A 23,087-nucleotide genomic window follows, 5' to 3' on the forward strand; every position below is an offset into this window, starting at 1 on the left:
AGGATCATGAGTTGGAGGCCAATCTGGACTGAATAGCAAGCTTTCGTAAACAAAGATACCAGTATTGGAATGTTTGTGCTTTATGTGCGGGCTGTAGCCTTAGATAAATCAAGCTTCGGGTGTTCTGGTTACAATTTCAAGAGTCTCCAAGTGAAATGACTAAGATGTTCTTAATGTGTTAGGTATAGTACTGACTACTTTTCAAAATTACCTATTTGCTTTTTGAGACCACACTTAGCATAACCCAGACTGGCTGCCCAAGTGCTGAAATTACCTGATTCATGACATCGTGCCACCTCTTTATAGATTATTGATAAAAATTATTAGACACCCAGTTTGTATGTGAGAGAATAGAGGTTTGGGGGAAGTAATTGGAACAGCATCACAGAAGGAATAGGAGTCAAATCAAGACTTAACCTCTATTTGAAACTTCAGGACTTTGTGTGCATTTGTGTTTGAGGTCAAGGTCTTTCTGTTCAGATTATCCTGGGGCTTCCAGGCTCAGGTGGTCTTTCTACCTCATTCTTCAAGGTAGGTAGGACTGTAGGTTCTCTTGGTTCTAACAAGAATCAGCTAGTTACCATAAGTTACAGGCTTGGATGACTATAGAGCACCAAACTAGAAGGTACTTATTGTTTAAGTTCTGGTTACTAGGTAATCCACTGGAAATTCCCCAGCTTGTCCAGTGACCTGGGTTCAGTTTCTTAGCATTACAAAAAAGGGGGCTAATGTAGTTACTCAGGTCTACCAAACTGTTACCATACAGGAATTTGAAACATTATTGCCAAAGTGTGTCTTCCTAAAGTGCTGTGGATTGAATCTAGCAGTTTTTAAAAGAAAGTCCAGAATCTGAGCCTTTACATGAAATTTAGGGGTTAAATGTTTGCTGCTAACAAACAAACAAACAAAAAACCAACTATGTGGATGAAATAAAACACATTTTGACAAACACTTGGTTACTCCAGCCCTGGTGATAAGTCTTCATCTTCCTTAATGAGTTCCCAAGAACACGTTCCTGAAGTTGATGCCTTTGCTAATTGTGTTAAGTGTTTGAGTGTATTAAACTCATTGTGCTTGTTAGAGGGATGGTTCTATTTGAGGTGTTTCATTTGTATTATTAAGGAGGAAGCTATGAATTGTGATAACTTCATGCTTACAATATTCTCTCTAGACCTGGTGATGACTGGAAAAAGACTTTAAAACTCCCTCCAAAGGATCTAAGAATTAAAACTTCGGTAAGTGGGGTGTTCTATTTCAAATGGAAGTTACAAGTAAAGGAGTTACGTGAAATGACGTGGAATGTGTCGGCTTTGTTTTCTTTTGAGATATTATCCTGTGTAGTCCAGGGCTACTACACAATCTTGGTCTTTCCCGTAGCCTCATTGGTGCTGGGAGTATAGTTAGGTGTGCACTAGCAGGCTAGCACATGGGTAGTTAGGTATGCACTAGCAGGCTAGCACAGGGGTAGTTAGCTGTGCACTAGCACAGGGGTAGTTAGCTGTGCACTAGCAGGCTAGCACAGGGGTAGTTAGCTGTGCACTAGCAGGCTAGCACAGGGGTAGTTAGCTGTGCACTAGCAGGCTAGCACAGGGGTTTTTATGTTTGAGCACCTTTAGTTTTTTCACTACAACTGAAGGTTTACTGTTTAGCTGAGACTGTATGTGTTGAAATAGTTGGAACTGTATAGTTAATAGATACTGGGTTGCCAAAATTTTCCTACCAGTCTTTGATGGGATTAGACAATAGGTATAATGTATATTAAGTTGTGTGTGTCTGTGTGCGTGCACACATACATACCTTGGTTATTGTTTTGTTTTCTTTTTTTCCCAGACAGGGTTTTCCTGTGTAGCCCTGGTGGTCTTGAAACTAACTCTGTAGACCAAGCCAACGTTGAACACACAGAGATCCACCTGCCCCTGCCTCTGCATCTCTGTCTCTGCCCTCAGCCTAACTGCATATCATAACCTAATTTTCTCAGTTTCTTTTTCTCAGCCTGTGTATCAGTGAGATAAACAGGTTAGGTATTATAACTACTGTGTATGAGTGTATAAGAACAGGCGTTCAATGGGGTTGGGGATTTAGCTCAGTGGTAGAGCGCTTGCCTAGGAAGCGCAAGGCCCTGGGTTCGGTCCCCAGCTCCGAAAAAAGAAGCAAAAAAAAAAAAAAAAAAAAACTAATCAAATGTTATTTATGTAGAAAGAAATATTGTACTTTGCACTTTGGTCATACCTGGTTTTGCCCAAAGATCCATTTTTAAAGTGTGTTTATTTGTTGAAGGTAGTGTAGTTAGTTGTTCTTCAGGGAAAGCTGACATAGAGATTAAAGCAGTAGTAATAGGTGTCTTTATATTGAAGTGGAGAAAGGGTTCAGTCTGTCGGGCATACGTTTAAGCATGCTTACTGTGAAAGAACCTCAAATGTATTTTATTTGTTTGATTTAGGATGTGACCTCCACAAAAGGAAATGAGTTTGAAGATTACTGTTTGAAACGAGAGTTGCTAATGGGAATTTTTGAAATGGGCTGGGAAAAACCATCTCCTATTCAGGTATGTTTGTCCTTTTTGTTACATGAAGGTTATATAACATGCATTATACACTTCAGCAAATGTTTTCAAAAATACTTAGAGCTGGATGTGGTAGCATACACTTTTAATCCCAGTACTTGGGGCAGAGGCAGGCAAAGGCCAGCCTGGTGTACAGAGTAAGTTCCAGGACAGCTAGAACCACAGAGATCTTGTCTTGAAAAACAATAAAACAAAATAAATAAACAAATAATGTTCTCATGTATGGAGTGTTTTATCTGCATGTATGTCTGGTACCAAGCAAGAAGAGGACCTCAGAGCCTCTGGAACTGGAGTTAAAGATGGTTGTGAACCATAGTGTTACATGTCTTTTGTCTTTGTGTGTGCAAGGACAGTATTTTTCTGAAGAGAGTGTGTGTGTGTGTGTGTGTGTGTGTGTGTGTGAGAGAGAGAGAGAAAGAGAGAGAGCGAGAGAGCGAGCGAGTGCGAGCGCTAGTCCATCTAGCCTTGGATTTGAAGTATAGCTGGAAGTGATCTTTGAGCTCTTGTTTCTTGCCTCACAAATCTAGGATTATAGGCAAACACCACAACTCCCAGCTTTTTTCTTGAGCTTTTAAGGGTTAAATCACAGAATCCATTTCTTATGAGTCTCTTGGTGTTTATTTCCCAAGAATAAGGGTTGTGTGTCGTGTCATTGGTTGATGGTTTCAGTATTTTTTCTATTTATTTAAAATTTTATATTTTTATGTGTTTGAGTGTTTTGCCTGCATGTATGTTCATGTAGCACATGTGTGCAGTGCCTGAGGAGGCCAGACAAGGGTTTTGGATCCCTTGGAACTGGAATTTTAAGTGGTCTTGTACTGCCATGTGGATTTTGGGAATCAAATCTGAGCTCTCTAGAAGAGCAGCTAGTGTTTTTGACTGCTGAACCATCTGTTTAGCCCCTGGATTTTATTTTTAACATTTTGTGAATGTGCAGAGGTCAGACGCTTACAGGAGTCAGTTCTCTTTCTACTCTGTAGATTCTGGGGATCAGACACAGGTGGTTGTACTTTTTTCTATCAAGCTATCTTACTGGCTCTGTTGCTTTTTGAGACAGGGTCTTATGTATCCCAACTGGCCTCAAACTCTGTATCTAAAAGTGACCTTAAACTTGTAACCCTTCCATAGAAGAGCACTGGGATTGCAGTGCAGGCTTGTGAAGTCTTGTCTGGTTTATATAGTGTTGGAGATGGAAGTCAGTGTGTTCTGCCTGCTGGGAGAGCACTCTGGCAATTGAGCTGCATCCCTAGACTCTTCCACTTATTTTTTTAAATATATATTTCTCATGAGTCCCTGTGATTTATCTCAAGTCATGTTTTCTCAACAAAAATACTGCAAAGCAGATTTCTCTAGGTGCTGAATCTGAAGGTACATTTAGTCTGATTAGCAATATCATTAATTTGGATTTTCTTGTTGAAATTGAAGTTTTGTCTTGATGTTTTTCCCTCGATAATGTAATGATGTATGATGTACTACTTTTTGCCCCTCCATTAAAACTAATAAACATTCTAGAGAATGTTTAAAAACCAAGCAAATAGCCTTCTCTTCATCAAGCTTTCCTGGTTATTATGATAATTTCCTAATTACTATCTTTAGCCTTCCTTGATCCTATTGGTCTGGGTTGTAGTGAGTTTTAGCTTAATCAATCCTTCCATATTTGGCCCTTGTAATGAAGAATCTGCCCTTATATGTGCCTTTAAAAGAGTATTTGGGGCTTGTGATGCTAAGGCTGGAACTCAGGGCCTTGGTTATGATAGCCAAGTGCTCTACCACTGAGTTCCACCACCAGCCTTTTGCAGGTTAATCTATACAGTTATGAAGTAACAACAAAGATAATTTTATGGTTGGGGGTCACCAACCATAAAACTGTATTAAACAGGAACTGTATTAAAGGGTCGCAGCATTAGAAGGGTTGAGAGCCACTGTTGTAAGGAGATACAGCTAGTGATTCCCCCAAAGGTGAGAATGCAGGTGAAGCTTTTTGTTCTTGTTTTGACCCAGTCTCATTGTGTATTCCTGGCTGTTCTGGAACTCACTCTGTAAACCAGGCTGGCTTTAAACTCAGAGATCCAACTACTTCTGCCTTCCAAGTACTGGGATTAAAACAGTAGACCACTATACCTGGCCTGCGCAAATATTCTGTGCAGCTGTGTGTGTGTCTGTGTCTGTCTGTGTGTTTGTTTAAACAAAAGGGGCCTTGTTTACCTCTGGCTGGCTTTGAACTCCCTATGTAGCTAAGAATGACCTTAACCCTCACACCCAATTTATACAGTACTGAGGATCAGACCTATGGAAAGCATAAAATAGTGATTCTTAGAGTCACTCAAGAGTCTAAAGTGAAAGAGAGATTTACAGTTCACCTAGTACGAAATGAGCCTCATGGTAGGCTGCCCTCTGCTCTTTTTCTTTGGGCAGAATTTGGCTGTGTAGCTAAGCTGACTCCCAACTCAAGATCTTCCAGCTTTAACCTCCCCAAGTGCTAGAATTGTAGGCATGGACCAGCAAGCCTGCCTCTTATCTACCTACCTTCCTTCCCTTTCCCTCCCCTCCCCTCCCTTTTTGGCTTTTCAGGACAGGGTTTATGTATATAACCTTGTACTAGAACTTTTTTCTGTAAACCAGGCTAACTTCATACTCAGATCTGCCTGCTTCCTGCTAGGATTAAAGGTATGGGACACTGCCCAGCTGTTACCCATCTTCTTGTTTTCCCTTAAAATGATCATCTTTTTCAGTATTTAAAACTACAGCTTTTTTTTTGTTTATGTTCTGTGTTTGCCTGTATGTATACAAGTGTGTGCCTGGTGCTGGCTGAAGGGAGAAGAGGCCTCTGCATCCCCTGGAACTAGAGTTGTAGGCAGCTAGTTGTGAGCTGCCTGTTCCCTGGAAGAGATCAGAAGAGAGTGTCCGGTCTGGGGTTAGAGATAGATGCAGATTCTGAAAACTGAACCTGGGTCTTCTGCCTGAAGAATGGGTACTCTTTTTTTTTTTTTTTTTTTTTTTTTTTTTTTTTTTTTTTTTTTCCCGGAGCTGGGGACCGAACCCAGGGCCTTTCGCTTGCTAGGCAAGCGTCTACCACTGAGCTAAATCCCCAACCCCCAAACCCCAAGAATGGGTACTCTTAACCATGAAGCAGTTTAATGACTATTTTCCCAAAAAATATTAAAGCCTTCTTGATTAGATGTTTAAGCCGTCCATATTTGAATTGTGTGTCTTGTTTTTCAGTGTTGCTTTTTTTTTGTTATTGCTGTTTCATGTGTGTTTGTGTTTGCAGATAGGGCCTTACTTTGTAGCCCATGCTAGCCTGGAATTCGTTATGTAGCCCAGGCTGTCCTTGAAGTCGCAGCAGTCCTCCTGACTCAGCTTCCCAAGTATTGGGTTACAGGTATGAGTTTTCAGTTCTCAGCTGAACTCTGTGTGTGTGTGTGTGTGTGTGTGTGTGTGTGTGTGTGTCTGTGTCTGTGTCTGTGTCTGTGTCTGTGTCTGTCTGTCTGTCTGTCTGTGTCTGCGCATGCGCGCGCAGGCCAGAGAAGAACCTCAAGTGTTACCATTTATGAGGCACTAAGTAGCCTAGACTGGTTTGTTAGTGAATCTCAGGGCTGTTTGTCTTTGCTTCCCTAAGGTTGGGATTTCATATGCCTGCTGTCATGCCTGGCTTTTTTTCCTGGGTGCTAGGTCCTGGTGGTATTGAAGCAAGTACAGTACCAAATGAGCTATTTCCCTAGCCCCTGAACAACTTTTGAAGATGACATTTAGTTGTGATTTGGTGGTCAGCTTATTGGAGAATGAGACATATGAAATTGTTTTCTCAAAAGAGGTTTTACAGTGACAACTTAGAACTAGATAGACAACAGATTGTGCCTGTACATCTCTTCAGAGATGTAGCCATCTGTAATGGGTACTCACTGCAAACCCTGTGTCCAATAGAGTGACTTCATTCTAAAGGGAGCATATATTCCATGGGAGGGAAGGCCTGGGAATCTGTTTCTCTCTGGTTACCATTGTACTAACTTTGGATTCTGATTGTGAGGTGGCAACTTTTTTTTTTTTTAGAATTATTTATTTTATATATATGAACATACTGTAGCTGTCTTAAGACACAACAGAAGAGGGCAGATCAGATCCTATTACAAATGGTTGTGAACCACCATGTGGGTGCTAGGAATTGAACTCAGGACCTCTGGAAGAGCAGCCAGCCCCGTGAGGTGTCAACTCTTTGCGTGTTGTTTATATGAGAATCAGAGGACAGTTTTGGGTGTCAGTCCTTGCCTTTTACTTTAAAACAGGGAATCTCTCTCCTGTTGCCTTCCTCATCTCTTTAATTGCTGTGTATGCTAGGCTAGCTGGACCGTGAGGATTCTTTGACTCCACACCCATCTCACCATGGAGTTCTGAGATTACAAATACAGACTGTCGTGCCTGGCTTAGCTTTTATGTGGGTTTTGGGGGTTCAGACTCAGGTCCTCCTGCTTGCTCGTATTAGACACTGTACTAATCACACTCTCCTTATCTGAGTAGCTTATACTCAATAATTACACATTCTGAATCCTCTAGTGAGTTATTCTAGGTAATCGTGGTTAAAATAAGGCTAAAAGAATTAGGTCCTGTCTTTAAGTCTAGTATTTCTTTACTGTTGTCGTTATAAGTTTAGATATGTTTCTTATAGTAGGTTGGAAATGAATACCATCTTCTCTTTCCTCTTTCCCCTCCCTTTTTTTTTTTTAAAGATTGGTTTATTTTTTGAGAATTATTCTATGTGCATTGGTGTTTTGCCTGCATGTATGTCTGTGAAGATGCCAGATCCACAGTAACTAGATCTGGAGTCATAAGCTGCCATGTGGGTGCCTGGAAATCAAACCCCAGTCCTCTGGAAGGGTAGCCAGTGTCCTTAACTGCTGAACTGTTACCTCCAGCCTCTCTTTCTTAAGTTGAGGTCTTACACTGAGTCCAGGCTGGCCTGGAATTCACATTTTCATTAATTTTTTATATCTTTCCCAGACATGCTTTCCTTAAATTTTGGACTTCCCCAACATTTTAGGCTTGCTAGTGCTTTCTCTGAAGCCTCCCTATTCATCATGTGGTTGTTTGTCCTGTGTATCAGCCTTATAAATTCCGAGGCCTTTTTTCTTCTCCCCTCCCAGCAGTTACTGAGGTTCACAGCTGACCTACTCTAGGGGTTTTTCTTTTAAACAAAATTGTCCTTGAGCTTTAAAAAAAAAAATTTCAAGAGCACGTGTGTGTGTGTGTGTGTGTGTGTGTGTGTGTGTGTGTGTGTGTGTGTGTGTGTGTGTTTTAAAGGAAGGTCCTGTAGTGTGACCTAGTAGGGTGCCTGCTTAGCATACTTGAAGCTCTGGGTTTGATATCTAGCACCAGATAAACAGCAATCCTGGCATTTGGGAAATGGAGACAAGGAAGATTAGAATTTTAGAGTCCTCCTTTGCTCTGTCCCTCCTTCTACCAAAAGTCATATACAGATGATTATTTTCAATTGAGATGTATGTATTGGGTATAATTAGCACATTGTTATAGTTGGCCTTTTATTCAAAGATGATTTGTTGAATTTGGAGCTGTAGAAACACTGATGAGCAGGCTTGAAATTCTTTGACTTTCCTGAACTTTTTAAAATGTGGGGGCAGAAGGTCTGGTGGTTGTGTGTCCACCTGCCTGCCCGTGTGTAGATCCGAGCACAGCTTTCTCGGTCTCCATGGGATGCGGGGACAGTCAGCAGGCTTGTGCAGCAAGTGCTCCTATTGAGTGCTTGTACCTGCCAGTCTGAGCCTTCTCAGTTTAAAGCAAGTTCTTTATCTGCTGTATACCCTGACTTTAGGAATTGGTTAGGGGTCAGGGAAGGCTAAAGGCTCTGAAACAGTATACACAGCGGGTAAGAGCACTGACTGCTCTTCCAGAGGTCTTGAGTTCAATTCCCAGCAACTACATGGTGGTTCACAGTCATCTGTAATGGGATCTGATCCCCTCGTCTGGTGTGTCTGAATACAGTGACAATGTAATCACATAAAATAATTATTTATTTATTTATTTATTTATTTATTTATTTATTTATTTTTAAGAAAAATTGTCTTTGAAGTATTTCACTTAGCTTGGCAGCTCAGGCTGGTAAACTTAGTACACGGAGCTGAGACAAGAGGGTTCCTAAGCGTTTGAGACCAGCCTGGGCTCAGACTGGCAGAAGCCATATGGCAGAGCAAACCAGAAAGCACTGAATGCTTCCCATTATTTTTAGTTTTTGAGATGAATAAGAAGCTTTTGTGGGGGCAGGGGGCTGGGGTAAGTTTCTCCCAAACTTGAAGGGCTGGTTCTATGACTAAATATGTTTAGTAATGGTGAAAACTAGTAGCATTTGCTCCTCTAGTACTATTAAATTTATCTTTCCTCGAGCTTCATGACCAAAACTGTTTGTTTCTGAAGTGCACTGATGTTGAGCCATTGTAGGAAGTCTTAGGATAAGATGGTGGTTTGCGTAGTTAACTGGCCTGTACTGTCACATTTGGGAGTAGTGGAACATTGATCTTATTACTTGATGTTTGCTTTAAAGTAGGAAATTATAAAGGTTTGATTTCTTTTCAGAATTCTAAAAACCTTGATTTTTATGGGGCTGAAGAGAGATGGTTCATGGTTAACAGCACATGCTACTTGCAGTGGGCCTGAGTTCGTTCCCAACACCCACACCTCAGTGACTCACAATTGCCTTTAACTCACTTCCAGGGACTCTGACAACCTCTCTGGTTCCTCCTTTATTCAGAGAGACAGAGACAGACACACACAGACAGACACACGTATGGATGAAGAAGATGCGTACATAAATATCTTTTTTAAAGTTTATTTTTTATATGAACCCTTTCCAAACACTTTGTCTTATAAAACTAAGAGCTCATTATCAAGTGACTGGTTTGTAAACAGGTTATTTGTAGGATTTTGTAGCTTAACAGTGTATGTCTGTCTTACTTGTGCCTATTTCCCTTTTAATTTCTTTATGTTTACTCAGTCTTCAATTTTTTACTGTGTCCCAGATAATGATGTTACGGTTATTGAAAACACACATGATAAACTAAGCTTAAAAGTGAAAATTAAAAAAAAAAGTGAAAATGAAATGTTACTTTCAGTGATGTGACAGATCCTGTCTTCAGTGGAACAGAGAGGTTTGTTGATAAAGACTTTGGAAGTTGGTGTAATGAAAAATAAGTACCAACTAGGTCCCAGAGAGAAATGTTTTCAGCTTACTTCTATATTTCTATTTTGTGTAAGAGAAAGCTCATCTACTTCTTTTTTCTCTTGGATTTTTGGTATTTTGTTTTGTTTTTTGTACTGGGCATTAAACCAAAGGCCTTACAAATGGCTAAGCACGCATACACTCAGTCAGTGACATATGCCTCCAGCAGTGTACACATCTTTCATGTGGCATGGTTGACTTTACCAGTCTGAATAACATGTGCTGTCATGTAACCTGGACCCTTGGGCTCCTCAGAATCTGAACCACCAGCCAAAGAGTATACACAGCTGAGCCTAGGCCTCCCTGCACATATGTAGTTGATGTGCAGCTTGGTCTTCATGTTGGTTCTGAACAACTGGAGCGGGGACTGTCCCAAAAGCTGTGGCCTGTATGTGGGATATGTTCTGTAGTTGGGCTTCTATGTCTGGCTTCAGTGGGAGAGGATGCACCTAGCCTCACAGAGATTTGATATGCCAGGGTGGAGGATACCCAAGGAAACTCCCACCCCACTCAGAAGAAGGGGAAAGGGGAGGGACTTAGTAAGTAGAATGTAAAATGAATAAATAAAATAATAATAATAATTGTAATTATTATTATTAAAAAAGAGAAAATAGCATATGCTATAGACCCTTTCCTTGGAGTTAGTACCACTTTTCCTGTTTTTTTTTTTTTTTTTAAACATTTATTTATTATGTTTTATTTATATACATCATACAGCTTTCTGCCTGCGTGTATGCGCCTGCAGGCCAGAAGAGGGCACCAGACATGATTATAGATGGTTGTGAGCCACCATGTGGTTGCTGGGAATTGAACTCAGGACCTCTGGAAGAGCAGACAGTGCTCTTAACCGCTGAGCCATCTCTCCAGCCCCCACTTTTCCTGTTTTTAAGACAAGCTCTTATATTCATCAAGCTGGTGTTGAGCTCCTGCGCATGCCTACTAGGATTGCAGGCATGCTCTATTTACTATGTGGCCATTTTCTATTTCTAACAAAAATGTCTTTGTTTGAGGACTGTTTAACCCTTTGAGATTCTTTTCTCTAGTACATGCACTTTTATTTATTTGAGGCAGGGTCTTTTCTCTAGTAGTCCTGGCTACCAAGACCAGGCTGGCCTTGAACTCTAATTTACCTGGTTAAAGATGTGTATCACCACACCAACACCCAGCTCACTAACTTTTCTGTTACGCTGCTATTCAGCTAATGTTTTTCTGTTAACAGTTTTAACAAACTTTTAGTTCAAAATGGTATTAATGCTTACTGGTCCTGCTAATCCACTTGGGTCTTTGCCATTCATGCAAGATACATACATACTACACTTCAAAGGAGTACCAAGGTGGGTGGTATTCTTCGGTGTAACTTGGAAAAGAATCTGGTAACATTGTATTTACATGTAGTTTTGCATCACCTTGTCTTTTAGGAGGAGAGCATTCCCATTGCTTTATCTGGTAGGGATATCTTAGCTAGAGCAAAAAATGGAACAGGCAAAAGCGGTGCCTACCTCATCCCCTTACTTGAACGGCTGGACCTGAAGAAGGACAATATTCAAGGTTAGCTGAATAGAGGGGAGGGGCTGCAGGGAAGACTGTCTGTACTTGGAGCTTTGTAGGTTTTAATCTTGGTCAGAATTCATTTAATCTACTGTCTTCTTGCTATATTTGGCTTAATTGTTTAAAAAATTTTTCCCCAGCTTTTAAAGGGAATTTCTCAACTTCAGAGTACTTTTTTTTTATGATTGATAAAACAGTTGAAAAAGGGTTCGTGTGAGATAAGCAAAGTAAGCTTTCTTTAAAGCCAAACTGATGAGAGGCTAAATGAGTCACTGCTTACCTCCAGCCTATGCACCTGAATTCCCTTGTGGGAACTGTGTAAGCAGAGCTCTTTGTAGAAACAGTAAATGCTTCTGTCTGTAAACCCTTGAGTTTATCAAATTTTAAGAGCTCAGAGTTCCTCCTCTGTGTAGTAAATGTCTTGGTCAGCCGAGCCTACCAGGAGAACTCCAGAGGCAGAGTAAATCAGGACTATGGGGAAGCGGCCTGTCACTGGCAAGGGCCTGGCCCCCATGTAAGCCACAGCTAGAGTTGGGGGAAAAATTAACAGCTTAGAGAGTAGAAAAGAAGCAAAGTTCTATAGTTGTATCTGGAGTCAGTTCATACAATTAAGGTTTTGCCTCTAAAGTTTTTCTTAAATTTTCCAGTTTTCCATTTATAAATCTCTCTCCTCTCATTGATGAGCATAGAACCTAAGCAGCACGCGTTGACTGCTTAGTATTTAGTGACTCTGAGAGAGTAGTGACCCTTCTGTCAAGCACATGCATCCTTTAAGACTGGTGTGTTATGTCTGTTATGCCCGTGTGTTAGGTGAACTGCCTCAGTGAAACTGTTTTTATAGCTTCTTGAACTTCTAAAAGATAGCATGTTCTCTCTTCCCTCACTCCTTTGTTCTTTGATATTTTTTAGCAATGGTGATTGTTCCCACTAGAGAACTTGCTCTACAGGTCAGTCAAATTTGCATCCAGGTCAGCAAACACATGGGAGGGGCCAAAGTGATGGCGACCACTGGAGGAACCAATTTACGGGATGACATAATGAGGCTTGACGATACAGGTAGGAGATTATTAAGGCCACAAGGCTGTCTGATTGTAGCTACAGATGCCTCCTTATTTCTTTTTCAGACTTATTTGTAATTATGTAGAGGTGGGGTATGTGGTTATGCACACCTGTGTGCAAGTGCCTGGGTGAGGGTGTGGATCCCCTGAGGCTAGAGTTATAGGCAGCTGTGCACCACAACGTAGGTGCTGGGGATTGAACTTGAATTCTCTGCAGGAGCAGCACGAGATGAGCTCTTTTTTTTTTTTTTTTTCCGGAGCTGGGGACCTAACCCAGGGCCTTGCGCTTCCTAGGTAAGCGCTCTACCACTGAGCTAAATCCCCAGCCCCTACGAGATGAGCTCTTAACCATTAAGTCTTTTCTCCAGTCTCCAAGGGTTCCCTTTTAGGAAATAATTAAAACTTTGGTCTGTTTTGTTTGTTTTGTTTTTTGAGACTGGGTTTCTCTGAGTAGCCCTGGCTGTCTTAGAATTTGCTTTGTGAACCAGGCTGGCTTTGGGAACCTGCCTCTGCCTCCCAAGTGCTGGGATAAAAAGCATGTGCTACCACTGTCTGGCACTAAAATATGGTTTTGTTTTGTTTTTTGTTTTTAAAGATGTATTTATTTATTATATATAAATACACTGTAGCTGTCTTCAGACACACCAGAAGAGGGCATCCAATCTCATTACAGATGGTTATGAGCCACCATGTGGTTGCTGGGGATTGAACTCAGGACCTCTGGAAGAACAGTCAGTGCCCTTAACCACTGAGCCATCTCTCCAGCCCCTGAGCTCTATTTTTTAACTTGCACAATTTTGTTTTTAGTGATCAGTCTTTTTTTCCCCCTTAAAACAGTCTGTGGGGTTGGGGATTTAGCTCAGTGGTAGAGCGCTTGCTAGGCCTGGGTTGGGTCCCCAGCTCTGAAAAAAAAGAAAAAAACCAGTCTGAGCAGCCTGGCCCAGATTGAACACACGTCTCCCCTGCGTTCTGGCTGTTACTTCTTGCAGATGGCTGTAAGATGGGAGTTGTGAGTCCCTCAGTTGGAGTTTGTGGTTTGGGAAGCTGGCCCACTCACTGAAGAGACGAGACAAGTATTGTGGAGCTCTTGTGAGAAGAGACAGAAATACACGGCCCACAGTTCATCTTTGTGCCTTTTTGTATTAATTTGGGTCTCTATAAACAGTATTTATGATACTAAATACGTCTTATAAAATTAATGTGTTTCTTTATCCTAGATTAAATTAACAAGAATGTATATGTTTTCTGAAGTTTTTTTTTCTCTGGGAATCTTTTTAGTGCATGTGGTGATTGCTACCCCTGGCAGAATCCTGGATCTTATCAAGAAAGGAGTAGCAAAGGTTGATCATGTCCAGATGATAGTATTGGATGAGGTAATGTTTGTTCATTTGAAAGGACTCTTCAGTACTCCTCTAGCTTTGCTTATAATTTTCACTGAATAAAGCAAACCTTGAACTGGATATGTATGATAACAAATAACCAAGCCAAGCTCAGTTTAAATCTTTCTACTTAGTGTTACATTTTAAAAGCTTGTAAGGGATCTCTCTTAACCCTTTGTTTTGCATTTGCTTCCTAATATTGGTTGGTTCTTTGTGTTTTTTATGAAATTTGTTACTTCTTTAGTTTATAACCTAGTATCAATGCCTTTTAAAAAATTACTGATCTGAAGCCAAATGTTTTACCTGGGATGTAGAGTCAGATGTCTGTCTTGAGTTTGAGAGCTGCAAGTTTCAGGCCAATCAGAACTACACAGTGAGACTCTGCCTTAAAAATGAACAAAAACTACTCATGTGTGTCTGGGATGTAGCAGTGCTGTGTACAGTTAGCCTGGCAGCATTGGTGCTTCGGTGTGCGGCTACTTCCCGTCCTGTTTTGTTTTAGATAACTAGTTTCCAGCCTTTGACTAATGAGGGATAACACTAGATATTATGTCACACTAAATACATAACGTGATTTTTAGTCTGTTAAATACAGGTATCTTGGGATGTTGTTGTGAGGGTTGTTCATAGTTGAGTGAACAGCTATGTAGTTAGTACAGCTAATTAATAAAGCATTTCAGGCCAAATGGCCTTGAATTTACTGTCCTGTTTCTGCTGCCTCCTGAGAGCAAGGTTTATGCCAACCACATCCAGTTCAAAACCATGTTTTTGACCAATATAGATTTTGACAGTTCTATATCTTTTTTCTTTAGGGATTATAACCTCCTCTGTTTTAAGACAGATTCACAATATAGCCCAGGCTCTCAGATTGTCACTTCTCTCTCAGCTCAGGCCCTTCCCCTTCTGCACTGCTTAGGCTCTGTCTCGGTAACCTCGGACATTGTGTATATTAGAGTCTTAACCTTCATAGCCAGGGACAGCCTGTGTAGGTTGTGCTTTGCCTTTTGTTTATAGTGCTGTCCAAAACTTGTAATGTCTTTTTAAAGTACCTTTTCTTTGTATTACAGGCAGATAAGTTGTTGTCACAGGACTTTGTGCAGATAATGGAGGATATTATTCTCACACTACCTAAAAATAGGCAGATTTTACTATATTCCGCTACTTTCCCTCTTAGTGTACAAAAGTTTATGGTAAGTATTAAATCACTACTTGGAATTAGTGTTATCATGGTACTATGTCATGTTATTTTTACCTGTCATGCTATTATCAGAGTAGATGTGCTTTGTTATTTCAGGGTTTTGGTTTTGTTTGTTTTTTAAATATGATCAGTGAAGATTTGTGGATTTATTATTATGTTGTTGTTTTATTTTTGAGGCAGGGTTTCACTCTGTAGCCCTGACCAGTAGGTTAGCTTCAAACTCACAGAGGTCTCCTGATTCTGCCTCTCGAGTACTCGGGTTAAAAGTTTGTATGTGCACTCTTTTTCTTTTTTTAATTAACTGGATCGCTATTGTTCTGAGGCTAGCCTGGTTTATATGAGTTCCACACCATCTATCTGTTCGTCTGTTGGTTGGTCTATTTTTCTCTTTTTTGGAGACAGTTTCTATGTGTAGTACTGGCTAGCCATGAGACCCTGTTTCAAAATGAGATTTTTTTTTTTTTTTTTAAGATTTATTTATGGGGTTGGGGATTTAGCTCAGTGGTAGAGCGCTTGCTTAGCAACCTCAAGGCCCTGGGTTCGGTCCCCAGCTCCGAAAAAAAGGGAAAAAAAAAGATTTATTTATTTTATGTGTATTAGTACACTGTAGCTGTCCTCAGACACAGCAGAAGAGGGTGGCAGACCCCATTACAGATGACTGAACCACCATGTAGTTGCTGGGAATTGAACTTAGGACCTCTGGAAGAGCAGTCAGTGCTCTTAACCACTGAGCCCGTGATTTTATTTATTTTTTAACTGTTTGTGCCAAGGTGACATATCCCATCATAAGTTGGTTATAGCCCATCTGTGTGAGCTACATTTGAATCTGAGGTGTAGCAGTTTAGGATAATGTGTTTATTTTATGAATTCTTGTTTTTGAAAATAGATGCAGCCCTTAGAGCAAGAGACAAAAAAGTATAAATGTAGGGCAAGAAATGAGAGCTCAGGGATGGAACTCCTGCCTTAGCATGCCTGAAAGTCGTTCGATTTAAAAGAGAGCCTAGTCTTGACTTAAAAGACTCTTCTCCCACCCCCACTCCAGAATTCCCATCTGCAAAAACCCTACGAGATAAACCTGATGGAGGAGCTAACTCTGAAAGGGGTGACCCAGTACTACGCATATGTAACGGAGCGCCAAAAAGTGCACTGCCTCAATACACTCTTCTCCAGGGTGAGTAGTCGGCTTTTTGTGCTGATCCTGTCTTTCATTAATTCCTAGCAAGTTAGACAGCGACATCATTTTCCCCTTTATATTCACTGTAAGCAGTTTTATTGTTTCGTAAAAGGTGTCTTTGGTTGGCTTAAAGTTGAAACTGATTGACACAGGTGCTTTACTTTTATTGTTAGATAACTTACAGTAATTATAATTCATCCTGATTTGTAAGTACTAATTCTGTGACCCCCGAATTAGTACTGAAAGTGTTTTGGTCGTTTTGTAGACATGTGCATTGTGGCAGAAAAATAAATTGATCCCAGCTAAGGTCCAAGAAGAGGACATTCTGCCTTCTTGTTTTAGCTACAAATGCTATAAATAAGCATTCATTTTGCAGTCTTTGAACCACCATTTTTCTTTTTTCTTTTTTTCTTTTTTTGGTTCTATTTTTTGGAGCTGGGGACCGAACCCAGGGCCTTGCGCTTCCTAGGCAAGCGCTCTACCACTGAGCTAAATCCCCAACCCCTGAACCACCATTTTTCAAATTTTGGTGCTGTTCATCATTTCATTCCAAAATGACCCCCACACAGTTGCTGTACTCCTAACCTGTGTGCTTAAGCACAAGAAGACTGCTGTGTTCTATACAGGGAAATATGTATTGGATAAGCTTTTTGTGGGCATGGGTTATATTGGTTTAGGACTACAGATATATTAAATAAGACATGTTTAAAAAAAAGAAAACTCAAATTTACATGTTTACCTATTTATAAAATGTGACCAGAGGCTCACAAGTACTTAACTTTGTATTTTCCCTAGAAACAATGATTCTTTTTAACTTACTTGTTTTCTTTATTTTAATGAGTCTGTGTATATGGTGGTGGTGGTGGGGTTGTATACACATGAGTACAGCTTCTGGAGGCATCCAGAAAGGGGTGTTAGAGCCCCCAAAGTAGAATTCTAGGCAGTAGCGAGACCCACGCTGTGAACTGAACTGAACTGGAGTCCTCTTCAAGAGCAGTGTGTGCTGTGCCATCTCTCCAGCCTTGAAGCAGGTTCTCGCTTGCCAACACAGTGTTAGCAGTGGCACTGTAGGACATTGCTGTGTTGTCTCTGGCAGTTAGGTGGCCCTTATGAGACACTCTTCTGCAGTGAAACCAAATTTCATCTGGAAGTTTTGGCTAAATATTTTCATGATTGACAAAGCAAATATTTTTGCTTTCTCATATTTCTCTTTTGTGCTCAGCTTCAGATAAACCAGTCGATCATTTTCTGCAACTCTTCTCAGAGAGTTGAGTTACTGGCCAAGAAGATTTCTCAGCTGGGTTACTCTTGCTTCTATATCCATGCTAAAATGAGGCAGGTCAGTATAATTTCTAGAACTTGCATACATAGATTTAATTTTAAAAAATCCTTTCCTAAGTATTTCTTATATTTTCTTTTGTTATAATGTTCCATAAATGCCTTGTGTGTGAGAGAGTAAACTGCTGTCTGAGGGTAGATACTGTTGCATCAGTGGTAGAGCAAGGTCCTGCGTTGCAATCCCTGGTTCCAGGAAAAGAACAAATGAATGGACTGTTCATTAGTAGACAAAGAACCCTTTGCTTAAACCAACAGCCTAGAAAAGCAGTACAGAAATGTCAGATCTCTTGGTCTGTGCCTGAAGTCCTAGCACCTAGAGAGAAAAAAATTCAGTCATTCTCTGTTACATACTGAAATCAGCCTCAGTGGCATGAAATCCTGTGGGAAGGGAAGGATACAGGAAGAGACATTCTTTCTCAGATAATTTCTGGATTTGTTCTGTGTAGTGCAATAACTATTTGATAGCTCCATGTAGCCACTTAAATTAGATAAAAACAAATACAGTTTAAAGTTTTGTTTCTCTCCTTTATTGGAGAATACCAATGCATACCTTTTTTACAGAAAGCATTGCTCTAGATTTTAATATACAGTAACTCCTTCTTACAAAGGAGAGTTCCAAGATCCCATATCAGATACCTAAAATCATAGACAGCACCAGATTGTATGTGTATGCGGGCTATGATACAGTTTATACATTAGATATGGTAGAAAGTTCATTAGAATAATAAAGTAGAATAAATATGACAATATTTGTCATGTACATGACTGTGATCTCAGCATGTCTTATTATGCCTGTCCTTCATATGATGATACAAAATGAGACAGTGCTTGCATGGTGGAATAAAGTGTATCATACAGACATTGTGAGTGGTACAGCTTTTGACTGCTATGAATATAAACAAGTTAGGGATTGAAGAACTGATTGGGGAGGAGAAACCATGATGAAAATTTTGAGTTGTCTATAAATTTTACTCAAAAGTTTGTATCACCCCTCCTTTCCCTCAGGAACATAGAAATCGTGTCTTTCATGATTTCCGAAATGGCTTATGCCGCAATCTTGTTTGCACTGGTAAGTGTTTGTGTATTTCTTAGACCTGGTATTTTCTTTATTGGCTGGATTTTTTCTGTCATGTAGTGAAGCCTGTAACAGCTCCTTACACCCTGCTGCCACTTTGAAAGCTTTTGAAGACAAGAATGCATGCCGTTTAGTTCCTAAGTTGAGAATGGGTGTGACTTGATTCTGACATTGGGTTCATCCTGATGCTTATGCTGCACATGTGGCTTTAAAATAGGCTCTGCATTTATGTGCTTTCTCAACAGTTTTACATACAAGAGTGAGCAGACACAAAATAAACTTTACTAAAAACTGCATTTTAGAAGTTGTGTCTTTTGTTTTTTCCCAGAATCAAACTAGTCTATACCTTAGACCAAGATTTTCTAATTTTTGGTTATTCCATTACTACAGAAAAATAAACCCAGGTAGGGAGGGGGAGGCACAAATCAAGCTCAGATAAAACTAATAGAATGTGCCTTCCTAGCTTTACATGTGGCATTTAATCTTACTGTTAGTATGAGGAGGAGGAGGAGAAGAGTCATTTGAGGAAGTAGAAGGACTTGGAGTTTAGCTGTAATGTATGGATTGGTGAATGTGTGTCTTCATTATATGAATTTTCACATAGTCACGTGCCTGTATAATCATTGTGATAGAATTTCAGACACACCAGAAGAGGACTCCAAATCCCTTTACCAATGGTTGTGAGCCACCATTTTGTTGCTGGGAATTGAACTCAGGACCTCTGGAAGAGCAGTCAGTGCTCTTAACCACTGAGCCATCCAGACCTAAAATTTTATTTTAAAGGTTTTGGTTCAGAAGTTGGCTAGTTTTGTTTTATTTATTTATTTATTTATTTATTTATTTATTTATTTATTTATTTATTTATTTTTGACACAGGATATTACTATGTAGTTCTTACTGGCCTGGAAACTGTATATCTAGACCAGACTGACTGGTCTTAAACTCACTTCTGTTATTACCTTGCCTTTGCCTCATAAGTGCTGAAATTAAAGGTGTGTACTACCACACCTAGCTCAATTATATACATACTTATTTTTTTAAAGATTTCTCTGTGTTTGTGTCTATGAGTATCTACCACACATGCACAACAGCTACCTGCAGAGGCCAGAAGAGAGGGCATTGTATCCCTGGAGCTGGAATTGTAAGGCTGTCCCGGGCCTGTTGGTGTGGGTGCCGAAGGCTGGACTCTGAGCAGCAGCCACCTATTTTAAAATACTTGATGGGAGTTTTGTGAAAATGCACATAAATAAAACGCTTTTTACTGCTACCAGACATTAAATTTGGTTATTCCTAGTAATTGGGAAGTGACTTTAAAAATAACTTGCATGCTTCTAGTTTTCTTACCTACTTACATTCTAGTAAGTAGAAAATACACTAAATTGCTAGAGCTTTTTAGTTTTGTTTTATTTTGTTAAGTCGTTTTTGAAACAATCTCATGATGTTGCCTAGGCTGTTCTCTGACTCACATCTTTGCACCTTGGCTTCCTGAGTGCTGGGGTTATAGGTCTGTACCACCATGTCCAGCAAGAATCCGAGAGTTTTGAGATTAGGCACCAAGTACTCCACGCACGCGCACACAAGCACATGCGCGCGCACAGACACTGTTTACTTGTTGAAAATTAAATAGCTGATACAAAAAACACTTGTACATTATAATCATATGCCGTAGATGCACACACAGAGTGTTTTTTCTTCTTCAGTTCGGAATTTGAGAATTTCATTTATAAATATATTGTATTTGTATCATTACTTTCCTGCTTGTACCCTCCCCTCTTATTCATGACCTCGTCGTCTACTTACTGCTGAGTTTTCTTGTACATGGATGTGCACACATGCAGACAGTCTTTTTGGCTTAGTAAGCCTGTATAAAAGTGTGCGTTTAGGATCAACCAGTTAGGATTGGGGACTCAGCTCTGAAGAAAAGTGCTTCTCTTCTCAGCAGCTGTTGACAGCTGTTGTTCTTCATGTAGAGCTGGGACCTGTGATACTCATGTAGTCGAGCCAACTGGTGTAGCCTTTGCAGGTTTTATGGAGTTAGCTATGTTGTTGCGTGGTTAACTGTTTTAAGTTGTATTAAAATATTTGGCTGTGTATAGATGTATATTATATTTTTTCCTACATTTGGGAAACCTATAAAATAGCTTACTGGGACTGGACAGATGGCTCAGTGGTAAGAGCACTAACTGCTTTTCCAGAGGTCCTGAGTTCAATTCCCAGCAACCACATGGTGGCTCACAATCATCTGTAATGAGATCTGGTGCCCTCTTCTGGTGTGTCTGAAGACAGCTACAGTGTACTCATATATAATAAATCTTTAAAAAAAGAAAAGCTTACTGTTGAAAGTAAAGTTGTTAGATTGCATATTCATAAGAAAATTGACACGATTCTGCTATCAGGCACCTGCCTCTGTCCATTTTTCCACTTTTAGTAGAAAGTTGGGGCTGAGGAGCTATGAATTTAATCGTTACATTAAAAGAAAAAGACATTGATAGTAGTTATGGTTCTTGTACAGTGACACATATTACTACACTGATTAATTCATTTTATTTATTTATTGAGTCAGGGTCTCATGTAACCCAGGATAGCCTGAAGGTCAGCATGAAGCTCAGGATGACCTGGTTTCACTCCTGAGACCAGGAGTTTGTGGGTCTTCCAATATGCCAAGTTAACTTGATGCTGGAATCTTAGGATTGCCTAGGGTTAGGGTTTTATGTACTGCACTCAATCAGTATTCTTAATGTATGTGTGGAATGTATAAATATCTTTGGTATATAAAATCCTACGTGTTCAGGTGACTGACACAGTTTGAGGCTAGCCTGTGCTACAGATTGAGTCCTTGTCTCAAAGCAAAGTAATGAGTAAAGAAATGCCACTTCTCCTTCAAGGAATGATAACTAATTAGAAAGTCAGTATTAAAACAAAATTTGCATAGCAACAGCCTTAAAATGGAGTACAAATGAATGAGCATTAAGAATAAAATATAAAAAAAAAAAAAAACAGCAATAACAAAAAACCAGTTGGTGCCAGGTGCACTGGAGTAGAAGCAGGAAGGCCGCTTAGGTTCAAGACCCACCTGCTCTGCTAGCGAGAAGGCCAGCCACAACTATGAAGCCTGTATTAAAATAGCTGAGCTTGGTTGACAAGGGAGTGATGTAAAATATTTGTTTATTATTATTATTCTGGTGGTTATTAGACTATAAAGTAATAGTTGTCAAGTAGTTTCAGGAGAGATGGTGTATTGATTGGCTTTATGGACTGGGTAAGTTTGAGATATGGAGAAAAAAGATGAACTTTGAAGACTTAGGTTAAAAATAGTCCATAAAGGTCTAGCATATATGGCAGTGTGTGCTTGTAATCTAACATTGGGAGTCTGACAGAAGAACATGACTTTAAGACTAGCTTGGAGGGGCTGGGGATTTAGCTCAGTGGTAGAGCGCTTACCTAGGAAGCGCAAGGCCCTGGGTTCGGTCCCCAGCTCCGAAAAAAAAAAAAAAAAAAAAAAAAAAAAAGAACCAAGACTAGCTTGGACCACCAGAGACCTCATCTCAAAAAAAGAAGTCAGTGTCATGAATGAGTTTGAGGTATTTTGCCTATTAGTTTACTTCAGATGAGTTGTAAATTATTTACCATACATGGATGAAAGACTTCTAAAAGCATAATTTGTGAATTATCTTTCAATAATGAAAATGATTACTTTTTTTTTTTTTTTTAAGATCTGTTTACCCGAGGTATTGATATACAAGCTGTGAATGTGGTAATAAACTTTGACTTCCCAAAGCTGGCAGAGACCTATCTTCATCGGATTGGAAGGTCAGGTGAGTAAGAGTGGGGATGACATTGCTTGATAAGAAACATAATCACTAATTTTCCTTTGTGAAGTAAAGTATAACAGCTATGAGAGCAGTGAAGCCACAGCAATTTGTTTGATATTTAAAACTAAGTAATTCTTTATTAATAAATCATTTATATTTAAAAACAGAGTCTGGCTACATAAAAAAATAGCCCAGGCTATACTGGAACTTAAAATGTACCTGCCTTGGGGGTTGGGGATTTAGCTCAGTGGTAGAGCGCTTGCCTAGGAAGTGCAAGGCCCTGGGTTCGGTCCCCAGCTCCGAAAAAAAGAACGAAAAAAAAAATGTACCTGCCTTGGTCTGCCAAGTCCTTGTGTCACTTATTAAAAAGTTAAGCCAGATAGAGCACCTGAATCCAATCCTGGTACTTAAAGTAACAAGAGAGAACCTTAAATGTTTTTAAACGTAGGCTGGCTGGATGTGGATGGGGTACACTTGGGAAGAAGAGGCAGGTGACATGTGTACATCTGTGTGTTAAGAGAATCGGTTCACAAACTGATTTTGAGGCAAGTCAAAACGTGATTGAGACCTAATTTTGGGGAGAGGAGTGTGTACAAAAGTAAGCTGGAAATGGTGGCACGTATCCTGTAATCCCTGTGCTTGAGAGATTGAGGCAGGAGGATCGTGATTATAGTTGGGGCTAGGGGGTTGAAGACATGGATTTGCTATCAAAGAGCC

The 23,087-nt window shown here is 40.0% G+C and overlaps 1 protein-coding gene across 11 annotated transcripts in view; it reads left to right on the plus strand.

Moving 5' to 3' along the window:
- Nucleotides 1-23,087, plus strand: part of Ddx6 (DEAD-box helicase 6) — a 36,572-nt gene that overhangs the window by 7,037 nt on the left and 6,448 nt on the right. For 8 of the 11 annotated variants that reach the window (NM_001434375.1, NM_001434374.1, NM_001434372.1 and 5 more), the window contains exons 3-12: nucleotides 1,172-1,235; nucleotides 2,441-2,545; nucleotides 11,207-11,336; nucleotides 12,246-12,392; nucleotides 13,673-13,767; nucleotides 14,841-14,963; nucleotides 16,014-16,142; nucleotides 17,368-17,484; nucleotides 18,489-18,552; nucleotides 22,272-22,373. In NM_001434375.1, coding sequence (NP_001421304.1) covers nucleotides 1,172-1,235; nucleotides 2,441-2,545; nucleotides 11,207-11,336; nucleotides 12,246-12,392; nucleotides 13,673-13,767; nucleotides 14,841-14,963; nucleotides 16,014-16,142; nucleotides 17,368-17,484; nucleotides 18,489-18,552; nucleotides 22,272-22,373 — 1,076 coding nt within the window. Of the gene's footprint in view, nucleotides 1-1,171; nucleotides 1,236-1,830; nucleotides 2,017-2,440; nucleotides 2,546-11,206; nucleotides 11,337-12,245; nucleotides 12,393-13,672; nucleotides 13,768-14,840; nucleotides 14,964-16,013; nucleotides 16,143-17,367; nucleotides 17,485-18,488; nucleotides 18,553-22,271; nucleotides 22,374-23,087 lie in introns of those variants that run through there. The other 3 variants (XR_015626894.1, XR_015626893.1, XM_087563308.1) reach the window with 2 other exon arrangements.

Source organism: Rattus norvegicus, chromosome 8, assembly GCF_021556685.1.
Source record: "Rattus norvegicus strain SHRSP/BbbUtx chromosome 8, alternate assembly SHRSP_T2T, whole genome shotgun sequence".
NCBI lineage: Eukaryota > Metazoa > Chordata > Mammalia > Rodentia > Muridae > Rattus > Rattus norvegicus.